The 14,074-nt window shown below is 41.4% G+C and overlaps 1 protein-coding gene across 4 annotated transcripts in view; it reads right to left on the bottom strand.

The window, feature by feature from the left end:
• Nucleotides 1-14,074, bottom strand: part of gramd1a (GRAM domain containing 1A) — a 41,436-nt gene that overhangs the window by 13,378 nt on the left and 13,984 nt on the right. For all 4 annotated transcript variants that reach the window (XM_080308576.1, XM_080308574.1, XM_080308575.1 and 1 more), the window contains exons 2-7: nucleotides 7,323-7,548; nucleotides 3,598-3,618; nucleotides 3,290-3,374; nucleotides 1,741-1,844; nucleotides 1,487-1,582; nucleotides 1,138-1,218 (exon numbers count right to left, since the gene is read on the bottom strand). In XM_080308576.1, coding sequence (XP_080164702.1) covers nucleotides 1,138-1,218; nucleotides 1,487-1,582; nucleotides 1,741-1,844; nucleotides 3,290-3,374; nucleotides 3,598-3,618; nucleotides 7,323-7,548 — 613 coding nt within the window. The remainder of the gene's footprint in view (nucleotides 1-1,137; nucleotides 1,219-1,486; nucleotides 1,583-1,740; nucleotides 1,845-3,289; nucleotides 3,375-3,597; nucleotides 3,619-7,322; nucleotides 7,549-14,074) is intronic.

Below are 14,074 nucleotides of genomic sequence, written 5' to 3'. Positions count from 1 at the left end.
AGCTGCTGTTTTACTGAAAAACACCACAGTTATTATAAATGAACACACCGGTGCTCACCTCAGGGGGAAATGACAATAAAGAAAAACCACTTTTATCCCACCTTGCTGTAACATTTTTGTGTTTTATCAGTTTTAGTTGTGTGAGCAGCGTGCAGTGTTTTATTTTTCCATCTGGTTCATGCTGCAAATATCGAGATGAAATCTTAAACTAAAGTTAAAAACAAGATGTGTGAACACCTGTACACGCCGCAGGCCTGTAAATCTCTAAAAGCAGAAGCCTCTGCATCTTCTGCTCAGAGGAGCGTAAATAAAAGCAAACTGTTCAAGTTAAGACCAGGATGTCAACACTGCTGAAAGGTCAAAGTGGAATCAAGTGTTGATTCACTAAAAGGGAGCCAACAGTAGTCAGCATTACAAAACAGTGACATTCAGCCCAACTTTTATTGCCACTGCAGGGAACAGACACTGGCATGTTGGCAACTCAGCCGACAGCATTGAAAACCGTTGTTAATGAAGGATGTCAATGAAACTAAATGGCTCAAATTATTTACACACTTTCTTAGTTTATCTTAAACCGCTGGAAGGAAAAAATAATCTTTTTTTTTTTCAAAATTTAATAAACTTGGAGCTAATTCAAAGCATGAAAGCCCAATATCCTGCTGAATGCTGATCGGTCTGTTAAGGATTTATTACAGGAATTGTTTCCGAACAATAACTAGATGCTGTGAGTGCAGCTACACCACAACAGAAACATGTATGCACAATAAGCAGCTGGCTGTGGTGGAAGCAGCTGCATTCTTGTCGTGAAGTGGTTTATGTGACATCCTTAATATTTTGTTTCAGAGGGCCGTTCATTCTCGATCATCTCGTGAACGCAGAGGTCCAAACTAAACTAAAAGATTAGTTTGGTTTTTTCCAGGGAAAGAGTAATCAGCCATTATTTTCTCTACCATGTGAGATAATAGTAAGCTGTGTTTCTGCACAGACGCTCAGAGCAGAAAAGTCAGCAGATAACAGTAATCGAAACTGCTCTCTCAGCCCTGTATTTACGACCACGCTTCCTGACACCCTGCTCTACTCTGACATGATAACTACTAGCAGCACAAACCAGCAGGAGGGTGGGAGCGGAGGCTGTACCTTGTCCAGCAGTGCGTTCTGCCACAGGCGGAAAATCATCATGTAGCTGCGATCTCTTGCGCCAAAAGATGTGAAGAAATGCTGAGAGGGTGATTATCAACGCAACAGGAAGGAGGGGAGGAAGAAAAGGAGGGAGAGAGAACAAAAATGTGAGAACAGGTTTGACGGACGGTTTCCCCCCGTTTGCCTCGTCACGGCCGGTGAAGATCGAGCCGAGTCAGCTCATTTCATAACGCTTCTCTAACAGATTGAAGTGAACCGTTTCAACAGCTGACACTATCAACGGTTAAACCGCAGAATGTCCTCGTAAATCAAAGCGTCTCTTTTATTATTCGTCTTTGACTCTGACCTTCTCGTTGTCAGTGCTGATCTGGATGGCATTTGGGATGAGCTTGGCAGTCTTCTCCTTGGTCATAGAGGTAACGTCCTTCAGCAGGATGGTGATCTGAACCAACAAGCAGAGGAGAAAGCTTTACAGCGTGCAACGCTCTTATCTCGCAGAGGCCATCTTTATTGATCTGCAAACTTCACTCTTATCAGACTGCAGGTGTGACATTAATTAGTTTGCAGAAGGTGTGCGCCAGTGTACACAGTGTAGCTTACAGTGGTTTCCCAGCGGAAGATGTTGCTGTAGAAACACAGCCAATTCTCTGACAGATAAAGGCGTCCCTGAAGCAGAATATCCTTCTGCAGAGCGCAGGAGTAGTCTGAGAAAAGACAGACGGAAATAAATGTCAAAAACAGCCATCGCTGCCACAGATCAACGTCAGACAGGTTGTAAACACCACTTGGCTCTTAGCAGTGGGGCTGGTGGGCAGAGAAAAATGACTGAAACTCTTACAGAGAGTCTACGGCATCATTATGGCATCAGCCTGCGGTCCAGCAGGAGCGATGATGCAGCAAACAAGACTCACAAGCCCTTTTCCATTCCACGGGTCACCACAGTTTTCACGGTTCTCCCATTAGGTACCGGGTCCTGTGACCTTTAGTATCTGCTCGCCCGGGATTCCAAGCGAGCGGGTACTAAATTATGACATCATCAGATTGCATGCCACCGATTGGCTGACCAGTAGCATCACTCGATGAGTCATGAGAGCATCTCAGCAACGAGGGAGATGGTTTCAAAACCAACGCAGTGGTCCCAGAGCCAGACGAAAAGCCACAGACTGAGCAGCAGGTATACTGTTGCCTCGACGTCCACCTTTTTGCAACACACGTTGCTATGACAACAAACACATGTTAGGTAGTACTGGTTTGCAGGGGAAACCCAGTCGATCGAAGTAAACACTAATGGAAAAAGGGGCTAAAGCGTCCAGACTGACACCTGGGAAACACTTGTACAGCATCAGTGACGAACTGCTGTTCCTGTCTGTCATGCTGTTGGTCGTTAGAGAAGATCCAAGTCATACAACAAAGAAGTTCTTTGTAGTGAAGCGAAAGCGAGTTTCACTTCGCAGCCTACGTCTTTGCTTCTCACACGGAGCTTTTTGATCCTTGATGGTTTAATCGCAGCCTTCCTCTTTGTGGTGAACTAATGTCACTTCCTTTCTGCTCAAGCAGACCTTTCAACCAACTGGCATTCAACCTACAAAAAGGGCTTTAACTGTCGCTGCTATGTGCTGCTGGCTTTTGCAGGCCTGCATTCGAGAGCGTCTCCGTGTGTTGAATCTACTAAATCTGCATAGTTCTCCTCTCAGAGCCAAAAAGAAACCAGTGTGGAACCACAGATGGCGTTTCTCAAGCACCTGTGTGCTGTTGGCACACAGGAATAACATTTGTGATTTTCAATAGATTCGACGTCTGCTGTTCATCTGGGTATGTTAGTGGGGGCAACGTTTACTCCACCTCCCCACCCAGCCGCCTCTTTCAGCTCTTGTCCCTATTCTGATGCCCAAAACCACCTCAACCCGAGCAGCAGCTCTAAGCTGAGCACCATGAACCTGTTGCAACTGCAAACCATTCCTTGTACTGTACATCTTAGAGTCACACGTCCTTAAATCTTCTATCCTCCCTTTCCTTATGACCTTCCCATTCCTATGCACTAGGAATCATTTTAACCTCTCAGAAAGTGGACTATTCACGGCCGGCGTGGCCGATTATAAAATCCTGGTGCGCTGGTGGTACTGCACACTTTGTCACATGCTTCACTCACCCACTATAAGTCGCTCTGAGTCAGGAAGTTTCTTGAAGATTTTACGAAAATCTTCGTTCCGCTGTTTGTACGTGGGGCTGAGAACCTGTGAGTGACGACAGGAAAGAAAAAACAGAACATGTTATTCTACCTCACAACCATCCTAGCAGTAAACATCTCGGGTAACACTTGCATTTGTTTAATCAAGAAGAAGAAAAAACAAATTTTTAAATATCACACTAAACCAATCATTTTACTGTCAACCAGTTTCATCTATTGGAAGTAAAAGCTGAAAAAAGCCGTTAAAGAAGAAGAGGGCGTGTACTTACGTTGTACCAGCTCTGCATTTTCTGCAAAGAAAAAAAGGAAAACATTTAGTACTCAAAGAAAATCAGTCACAGCAGAAACAGAACATTTTGACTCCGTTTTATGCAACGCTGAGGTTGTGCAGCTTTAAAGGGATGTCCAAACTTTCACCACTTCCCTATTTTAAAAAAAGGTAATTGTCACTGTGCAGCTGCAACAAACCGTCTTGGCTGCAACAGGCTGCTGCCTTCAAAGCGACGAGCCTGCAGCGAGTACGAGGTGAACCCAGAGCCTTCGGGTTACGTGTGCCGTTAGGTAAATTTACTCAGGGCAAACACGCTAACGTTTTACAGTCTCCTGAAAGAACGAGTCAACACTGGAAGAGCTGACACGGCTGAAGTGAGAGCTGCTAAAAATAAACATTTACTTTCACTTATTGTATTGTGTGAATTCACTGAAGACTCAAGACCGTTTTTATTGACATTACGTAACACAAGCGTGTTCAATCAACGTCTGGCAAACACAGAGTTAATATTTAAGTGACCGGATTGAAGCAGAACCGTTTCCTAACTGGTTACTAAACGCTGCGTCGGATCAAATTTTACAGAGTCATGAAGACGCCCGTTTGAATCTCTGATGAGCACCACGAGACTTCTGCAGCACTTTGGAATTTCTGCTTTGATTGCTTATGAAATGCGGTCAGATCTGTATCCAAATCAAAGTTACACAAACGCAATCGGACTAACATAACACACAATCAGTTGTACGTTTTATGACCTTACTGAACACACTGACTCACAATGCAGCAATGCAGGCTAAGACAGCAACCTCTACAGTTTAGTAACTTGTACAAGCTCCTTTTCAGCAACACCTCCATCGGGCATTTCCTGTCTCTTCTCAGTGAAGTAATTCTGGGGTTTTGTGTATTAGAAAAAGAAAAATAATTTCCATGCATCGCTGCCCTCCTCCACACTGGACTCACTTCTCCACACACTTCTTGGACTACATAACACTCTCCTCTCACTTCCAGTACTTGCACTATTCTGTATTACACTGTTTGAGTCCATCTATGTACCACTGTATTTATTTATTCTCATTGTTTTCTACTCTTATTCCATTTCTATTCAAGTACAAAACTGTTGTACTCATCCTTAGTTTATCTTAGTTTCTGTATAGTTGAATCTTTGCTTTTACAGTTTGCAGCTTTGATCCAGGAGGACGATATTTCGTCTGACTGTATACTTGAGTGTATGATGTTGTGTTGATAATAAAACTTGACTAACTGTCAGCTTCTGGGATACAATCCTGAAGGATAGTCGGCTTCTTCCACTAAAGCACCATGTCACAGAGGAAGTGATAGCCAAGCAGCTTGGAAATCATCCAATTAACATTTTTGATTGAGGTCCAGAAAACGTCTTAAATCTTAATCTGATTGAGAACCTATGATCAGTCAAATTTCAAAATTTCAGGGGCCCATAATGCAAAAAATTTCACTTTCACAGTACTGAAGGTATGTCACACTGCTAATGCTGCTAGCCTGAAATCAAAGCAGGCCTGCAGCTATGAGACGAGTGACGGTGATGGAGCAGCAGTGCTAGCACCAGCAGGCTGTTCTCATTTCTCTAACTTGTGCCCCCTCGTCTCCTCTGTCCTCCTGCCTCTGACCGTGTCAGTACATCATGTGGAAGCACGCCTCAGTTCCTAAAATGTATCTGGAGAACGGGGGATTAGACGGAGGTTAATCCTTTGTTGGATGTGTTTTTTCCTGCAGCATAAATGAGGCGTGGCACATAGCTGGATATACACACTGTGATCGCAGGGTGCATGAGCCGATGAAACTTTCTGCCCGTCGCCGCTTGTGTGCGTTTTGTTTTTTTAATGTATCGACGTTTTGTACCATGTTGCAAGCTTAATTAAAAGTAGTCGTAAATACAAAACATGCCAGGAGCATGTCATAGGCATGAAACACAGCTGTAGCTGGGCTATAACTAAACCTGTGAGCAAGTCTCATTTTGTTAAATGCCTGCCGTCTCTCCCCATCTCTTCCCAGCTGTGGATAAATTCTACATACAGTTAAAACTACTGGATGCTTCCTGATGGCACGTGGTGAGGATGAATGGTCCTTTTATGTTCAGGATGCTAGCAGCTCATTGAACTGTCTGTCCCTCATAAAACCTTTGGGGAGCTGGACTCTAGAAGACTTGAATGATTACTTTTTATTCTAAAAAACAGCCAAAGAAAGTTGGTTCTCGTTATATATGTATGTTTATTTTGCTGTTATTTGACGTGAAACTATGTGTCTTTAGAAATGCTGTTGCATCCTCCATCTCCTCCAGGTGTGAAATATGCCATGACAGTGCTGTTGGTCACAACTGCTTATCTTTAGGAAACTTTGGTAAATGGTAAATGGCCTGTATTTATATAGCGCTTTACTAGTCCCTAAGGACCCCAAAGCGCTTTACATATCCAGTCATCCACACATTCACACACTGGTGATGGCAGCTACATTGTAGCCACCCTGGGGCGCACTGACAGAGGCGCCCCAGGGTTCCTGTAAGGCTTCCTGTTTAAACAAAGGCGTCAGATTCAGTTTCATTATGGGCCCCACTGCAAACAATGATAATCAAGTTAAGGGCTAGACGTATAATTTAATAACATATTTAATTTAGTCACAAACTAATGTCTCATTTAGCATTTTCACACGCTTGAATATGACAACGTTTATCAAAACATTTTTTTTATCATGTAGTTTATCTCTAACACACAGAGCAGCTGTTTGCCATGAAAGTAAAACTCAGAAACTCAGTGCTGTAGCGTCACGTCTCCTTCAGCTCAGCTCTGAAGCCTCCCTGACTACAACTCCTCGTCTTTGCTGCCGTTTGGCTCGTTGAAAACAGAAAAGGTGTCACGGCAGATGGACACCCGGCTCTCTCGCTGCATTCATTAAAGACGTGGGCGACCTCCCACGTCTAACACTTTCATTTAAACTGTCTACTTTCAGCACCAACTTTCCTTCTTGTTGCATTCTGTTCTGTAGTTTCTCAGCCGGCAGGTACGTGCCTGTCTGTTTAGGTTGGCGCTTGCACAGCTAGAATTTTACTAAGATTTGATTGAAATTGGTGAATGGACAGGTTGAGGCTGACATACGTGACTTAAAAAAGGACAGTCTCAAGTCAAATTGCCATGAGCCTAGCTGCATTTATAAGGAGGGGAACTGCTCTGCATACCATCGAGTGTGTTTAATGTAGCTACTTTAGTCTGATTAGATAAAGCTAATTAGAAGATCAGAACCACCGTTTTTAGCAATCAATGCAGAAAATCTGGATGCAAATGCAAAGTGTTTATTGCGTTTTTATTTCTGCAAACTGAACACGGACACAGCCTCCAAGCTGCATGTGGCGAGCAGCAAAGAGGCGACTGCTTTATTTGCACAAAAACCTCTGGTTAGTGAAGTCTATGGGAAACCGATGCTACTCCACACTTGCTCTGTGACCTCATTAAACACTTTCCCGATGACTTTATGGGTCATGTCAGTAGCTTCAGCTCATATTAAATAAACTATGAAGCTCACTTTGTAAATTATGGTCATTATTAGAATAAAAATGGAAGATTGTTGCATAACAACGTGTCTATGACAGTTTGTTAGTCCAGTTTCAAAACACCAAGATGGCAGCGGTAAAACATTTGTGAGGTCACAGTTGCTGTGTCGATCAGTCTACGATTCACCTTAGCAGATATTTTCACTTACCTTGGCATTGCGGCTGAAGTGGCGAGAGGCGATTGGGTAGGCAGACGAGAGGGAGGAGGCAGAGGGTATGGAGGGGAGTGCACCGTCCGAACCAGCACCTCCTCCACCTCCACTGCTGCTCTTCTCTCCTCCAGCCTCATTCTCACTGGCCCTGCCTCCCCCGAGGACCCTGCGCCGCAGGGAGGGAGAGCTGCCGGGGGTGCTGCGTGGAGAGTTACTGGCCGTACTGGAGATAAAAAGAGACAGGAAAAAAACAAAACATTCAGCTGAGGGGAGAAGAGAGGAAACCGCTTCACATTTCATTGCTTGACTTGCCCAGTGAGTCTTTCATGTCGTGCTATGAAGAAAAGCTGCAGGCGTTTCTCATTTGATGATAAAACGCCATCACAAAGTGCCTACTGAGGACCAACGAGGGGCCACGCAAGGCCAGACCTATCAGCTAAAGTCATTTTGACTGGTACAGATAGACCGGGGGGGCATTTAAATCCAGTTAGTAAAGGGTGTTAAGACCATCCAATCAAGACGTGCAACTTTGAAACCCAAGAGCCACAAATTAAACACCAGCAGGTCAGAACGACAGCGTACGAGCTTCAGTTTGTCTCTGATTCAGTTCTTTAAGTAAACAAGTGAAAAGTCAGACACAAATTTAGATGAGAACATAAGAAGGTCAACGGCGACAACAACTTTCCCACAAGCTTCTCTCATTTAGTTTTATTTGACGATAAAAAAAAAATGGAATCATAATCTTACTGCATTTTACATCTTATATAACAAATTAATCAAGCACAAGAAGAAAACTAGTAGAGTAAAAACATTTAAACATCCACTGTCATTAGCTTTGGGAATTAATGCCACAACGCAGTAGTAGGGGTGGGCGATAGAAACGATATAAATTTAGCCAACGATAGAGATACTATATCGCTCTATCGCATGTTGATGATGTCATCAAGCTGCGCCTGTTTTGGTTGAAAGCATCGCAGCAGCTACAACCATTATCATCTGCAAATTATGGCGGGCGACAGTCATAGCAAAGAGGTGAAGCACTTTTGAAATATGGGGAAAGCCAAAAACTGCGCTTCCTCCACTTCCGTAACATCGATTCATTAATGTTGAATTCTCTCGCAGCTGTTCTGTTCCCATGTTGTTGCAGTATATTAATAACTAACCTCGTATTGTGGATGAATGCTCTCAGTTGTTCTCCTGACTGAAGTTGCCCCGTGTACAGCATCCTGCTATGCGATTGCATTTGTCCCTGACCACCAGAATCCCTCACGTTAACTTTTATCGAGTGGAAAAAAAGTTGGCTTCATCCTCCAGCTTCACTGTGCTAATGTTATGCTAACATAGCTGTGTCGCTAGCAATCACGTAGCACAACATTATATACCAGGTAGTCCAACTTCAGTAACCCTGCAAATGCCACTGCTGTTTAGTTTCCTGTCTTTATGTTAGAAGTGACAGCAGAGCTGTACGTTTGAATTAGTTTCAAAAATCTCAGTCAGAACATGGTATGAAATGTTTAGGTGGAAACTAGCGAGCTAACTTCCTGTTAACGGCTAACTCCGTTAAATTTAATATATTCTGTTTTCATGGATGCCTGGATGTTAAACTTAATTGTTACACCTGGTAAAGCAGCAACGCTGATGATTTAATTAAAGATGAAAGAATTTAGACAGTTTTTAACTCTGTGTTGTTTGACTTTGGGACCTGAAACAGACGGAGTTTTGGACCCAGATTACTCCGAAGCTCCTCACTACGGCAGCCGTAATGCTCTGACAATCCATCAAGCAGTGCTGCTTACCAAAGTTACACTAAAACATTTTTAACAGATTTCTGCAGCCCAAATCAGTTCGAGGTCAGTAAGCACAACCAGAATTCATACATAAGGAACACTCTCGATTTTTGAGAAAATTAAAGGATTTTAAGTCCTTATAGTGTGGAAAATACGTTATACAGAAGAAAAGAATATATCGCGATATATATTGTTACCGCACGTGCTTCAAATTATACCGCGATACAGATTTTAGGCCATATCGCCCAGCCCTACGCAGTAGTCCAGATTTCTTTTTCAGAAATACATCCATATCCTGTGTGAGTAAAACTGTCATCATCAGTCAATCACAGATATTCCCGTCTTTCAAAAGACACACACAATGTATTTCAGGCCTTAGCGCTGTCACACTAGCTTTTATTGCCCCATTATCACAGCCGAATGATTTCAGGATAACAATATTACATCATCTCCATGGAGAATCTGAATGTCAATACCTTTAACATCAGTAAATCTCATCTTTAGCTTGGTTTATGTTTTTTCCCCTCATAAAAAGTCATTAACTGTGAGCCCATCACTTATCAACTATATGTTAGAGCGTCTGCTACAAGGTGGTTTTTTGTTGGGCTCATTTTAACCTGCTTTTGGTTTTCAGATTAAATTTGCTAAAGCATTATTGTCGTGGCACGCGGCTATCAGCATGATAGCTTGTTTGAATAATCAGCATTATTTAAACAGGTTTTTTTTTATTTACTTGATGTTTAAGTGCTCCTGCTCAAATATTACTGGTTCTTTTATCTCCTCTTGGCAAATTAATTATACTCAAGATATGACTAAAGCGAGTTGGTAACAGTCTTCAATAAATGTTCAAACGTTTACAAATAAAATGATTATTCATTCATTAGCATTTAAAATGTTTGGATGTAGCTTTAAGAATCAATGAGCTCCAAATATAAAATGATATGAGGCACATTTTAATCCCTGGATTGGATTTAAAAGAAGCTCCTTTTGGGCTACAGTTACAAATGTAATACAAGAAACCAAAGCAAGAAGAACTGCTGATACACTCATAGCTTTAACCTCACTGTGTCTGCAGTGTGAGGCAGACACACTCAAAACATGCATTCATTTGCTTTCAATCAGTAAACTAATATTTTCACGCTGCCCTCGTGACTACAAAGACCATCGCCTACTGATCAATCACGTCTCTGAAAAGTGGCACCACCATTCCCAGGAGATCCCTCAGGCCTCGGAGCACATGGAGTACGGAGGTCAGACGTCTTTAGAGAGCTCAGAATAATATTTGATTGATGCGAAGTTCTACTGCACAAAATGTGACGAATGACATAAAGAAAACATCTGTGAGAAGATAAAACTGATCACTTTGTCTTTAAAATATCACAAAAAATGAACTAAAGAGAAAACAAACAAAACCTTTGCCATTTGTTAGCAGTTTCCTAAACAAAAATATAGTAGCAAGCAATGTTCCCTCTAAGCTGCGCGCGCAATTGCGCACTGCGGGCACGTCTCTGCGCACAGAAAATCTGTGTTGCGCACAAAACAAATAAAAAAATCTCACCTGAATTTAAATTTAAATTAAAACTTGAACAATTCTGTTTTGCAGTGTGAGTCAGTGACTGGCTGCTCCCGTATGGGATTAGAACGATGCCACCTTATCCCAAAGTCCAGCCAATGATGCGATTCACATTCGTATATACGCAGCCAATCAACGTCGCTGACAGGCTATGACAGCGTCCTTATGTGCGACACCGGTGTTTTAGCGAGCAAAGCGGCTGATGTGGAGTGAAGCCACGTTAATGACAACGTGTACAACCATTGGAGATGTGAGCAGGACAGACGGAACAACTGACGGAAAAAGTGAGGACTTTATACCAGTTTTTAAATCGTGTTGATCGGCCACGTAAAACCAGAGTTATGATAAAAATATCTGCAATGTTTGTTTTTTCCCCCGAATACTGTCGTTGTTTATATTTACTGCGGGAAGAAACAGTAAAAACTGCGTTTGATAAGGAAAACGCTCGAAAGCCTGTGAGCGAAAACAAACCTCCCCCCAGCATTTCCCATTGGTGGAAAAATGTACCATGTGGACCAATCAAAAAATGATATGGCAACATGGCATTTAGTGGTTTAGGAAGGGGGAGTTTTAGGAGTGAAGGCGGAATTGAGATGTGAGAGATTTGCAACGTTTAGCGCAGACCTTGTGTAGTTAGTGTGTAGTGTAGTCAATAGTGTTGTTGTGTGTGTCAGAACAATGAGGCGACTGCTGAGTGTTACAGGTGTTACAGCAGTGATACATCTGCTGCTGTCAGGCCTGCAGGTATCAGGCTGTTGTTCTCCTTCATCTCATAGTGGACAGAAATTATTTTTTGGAGTGGCACAAATAATTTGTGTGGCATCAGATTTGATGCAGAACAGCTGATTGTTCTGTAAATAGTTTGAAATGTTTGTTTAAAAAAACGCCTTGGCTGCATTTTTAGGTAAACAGCTGCAAAAAAACTTTGTTGTTTGCATAACTCAGTAACTTTTTTGGAGAAGTAACTATATAATTAATTGCCCAACATTGGTCAGTATATCCTGTATTTTGCAGACAGAGTTACAGACTCTCTCCCAGACCACAGACTCATAATACAAGTCAGAGCTTTATAAAAATAATAATAATAAAGTTGTGTTTTCAAAATTGGAGTTAAAGTTATTTTTCCTTCCAATAGTGTTAACATGCTACACAGGTCATGAACAAGATTTTTTAAATTTTCATTGTAAGCTAAAGCAGTTAATTAAAAGTCATCTAACATAAATGTAAATGCTGTAATTTGATTATTTTACTAAACCATGTAACTTGGATGGATTCGATGCTGGCGTGACCACAGTGCACGTCTGCTGTCGCTCACAGTGGTCCAAGGGACGCTCAGGGAGTTTGTGTGTTTGCTCAGACACATGAAAAATTAGAGGGAACATTGATAGTAAGCAAGCTAAAGAGACACCTGGAAACCAAATATCACATGAAACCTCTTAGATCGTTAGATTAATGCTGGATTTTTAAAAAATGTCTGATAAAGGTTTTGAGGCATGTTAGTGGAGTTTAGTGAAAAACAGACATTGTAAGTAAAAGAGTCTGAAAACCATTTGGAGTCTTCATCTTTCCCTGACGAGGATCAATAAGAAACCGATAATACAGGAGGAATTATCTCCCTGCTGGCTGAAAGCAGGTTTATATGGAAGTAATTTTAAGTTTTCATATAAGAAAATCTTAAATTGAGACCTTGCTGACCTTGAATGTACTCAATTTCAAGTACTATAAATTGTTACACCATTTAACGTCACGTCTTTGTGACTGAAAGTAAATGGCCTGTATTTGTATAGCGCTTTACTTAGTCCCTATGGACCCGAAGGTGAAAGAATCAAGACTTACACGACAAACACGACAGACTACTTTCATTAAAGCAAATCACCTGTTTTATGTCACCCTTCTCTCCTGGCTTTATTAATATTGTGCTTTTGTAGGTTTACCTACTTCAAACCCTACTATACATACTGTACAACAGGATACACAGTGTTCAACCTCTTCGGATATTTAAAATATAGTTTTCCTGTTTGTAAAGTACACTGCTCTGCCACTAGTAGGGGTGGGGGAAAAAATCGATACTGTGTAGTATCGTGATATTTTGTTTGCTATCGATACAGGGACAGCAGATATTTTGTTACAAAAAAGGTTTCTGTGCTCTGACTTCAGAGCATGTTGATCCTTTTTCTGAGCAAGAATCCTGACATTCCTTCACTGTCCAAATGTGTTTAACTTTTGTTTTTGGCAGCAATAAACATGACAGTTTACTTATTTTAATTTAAGACATGTTTTATTTTAATTAAATGTAAAACTTTTTTATTTAATGTAAAATTATATTTTGTTTTAATTTACTTTCAAATTCTTCAGTTGCTGAATGGGCTGCATAGTTTTCACAAATTGCATAGTTCAGAATAGCTATAATTGTACCAGATGGTTGCATTCAGTTAAGTTGGACTAGACTGTAATACAAACTGTTCAGTTTGTCAACAATAAAACTGAAATGAGAGAAAGACTGAGTGTGAGACTTTGATATTAGATAAAATGAATATTGATAAAGTTTACCTTCATGTACAGAATCTGAATATCGCAAAATATTTTTAAAAATTGCAATAATATTGTATCGTGCGTTAAGTATTGTGATAATATCGTATCGTGGGATGTATGGTGATTCCCACCTCTAGCCACTAGTAGACCTGTCCTTGTTTATGATTGGTCATATGATGCCAACATCACTTCCTTCATGTGATTGTGCTCTTAACTAGTTTGGGAAACTTAGGGAAAAAACAAAGGCTGAGATTAACACAAAGGCTTAGCTTAAAAACTCAGTATCAGGAGTTCATGAGGAAACAGGAGGAGGAGGTTAGTCAGAATGATATAACCTCCAAAAACAACCACAAGGAGAACTGAAGCTGAGGGAGTCACCCGTAAACATGACCGGGTTTGTTTTTACAGGGAAATAATCCTTAAAATATTAGCAGTGATGCTAATCACGGGAGCATTATGTCAAGTAGCATTAAGCTATCTTTAGGTAACGTACGCAGGGCAGCAGAGCCTCTAAATAGGCTTGTTGTGCAGCCGGTCAGCTAGCAGAGTGTGAGGACACTGAATGATGTGAGTCTGTGTCAGCACGCGTTTACATCCCGGGTTTAAATCCGCCGGCAGCTCAAGTGTAAAAGGAAAACAATACTTGAGGTTTTCACAACTCTCCGTGACGTAAGCAACCCTCATCCCGACAACATATTTAACAACAAGCACCACCAACTATTGTCACATAAACCCTCATAACATAACTTATTTCCTATCATAATAATAGTTAACTGATTTTCCAGAATCCACCTCTGGGGGTGACTAAGACAGCCAGTAAGCATGGTTATCATATACAGTAAAGAACATGAGACTGT

Source organism: Astatotilapia calliptera, chromosome 11, assembly GCF_964374335.1.
Source record: "Astatotilapia calliptera chromosome 11, fAstCal68.1, whole genome shotgun sequence".
Lineage (NCBI taxonomy): Eukaryota > Metazoa > Chordata > Actinopteri > Cichliformes > Cichlidae > Astatotilapia > Astatotilapia calliptera.
The sequence above is the reverse complement of the archived record's forward strand: the minus strand, read 5'-3'. Positions and strand labels throughout refer to the sequence as shown.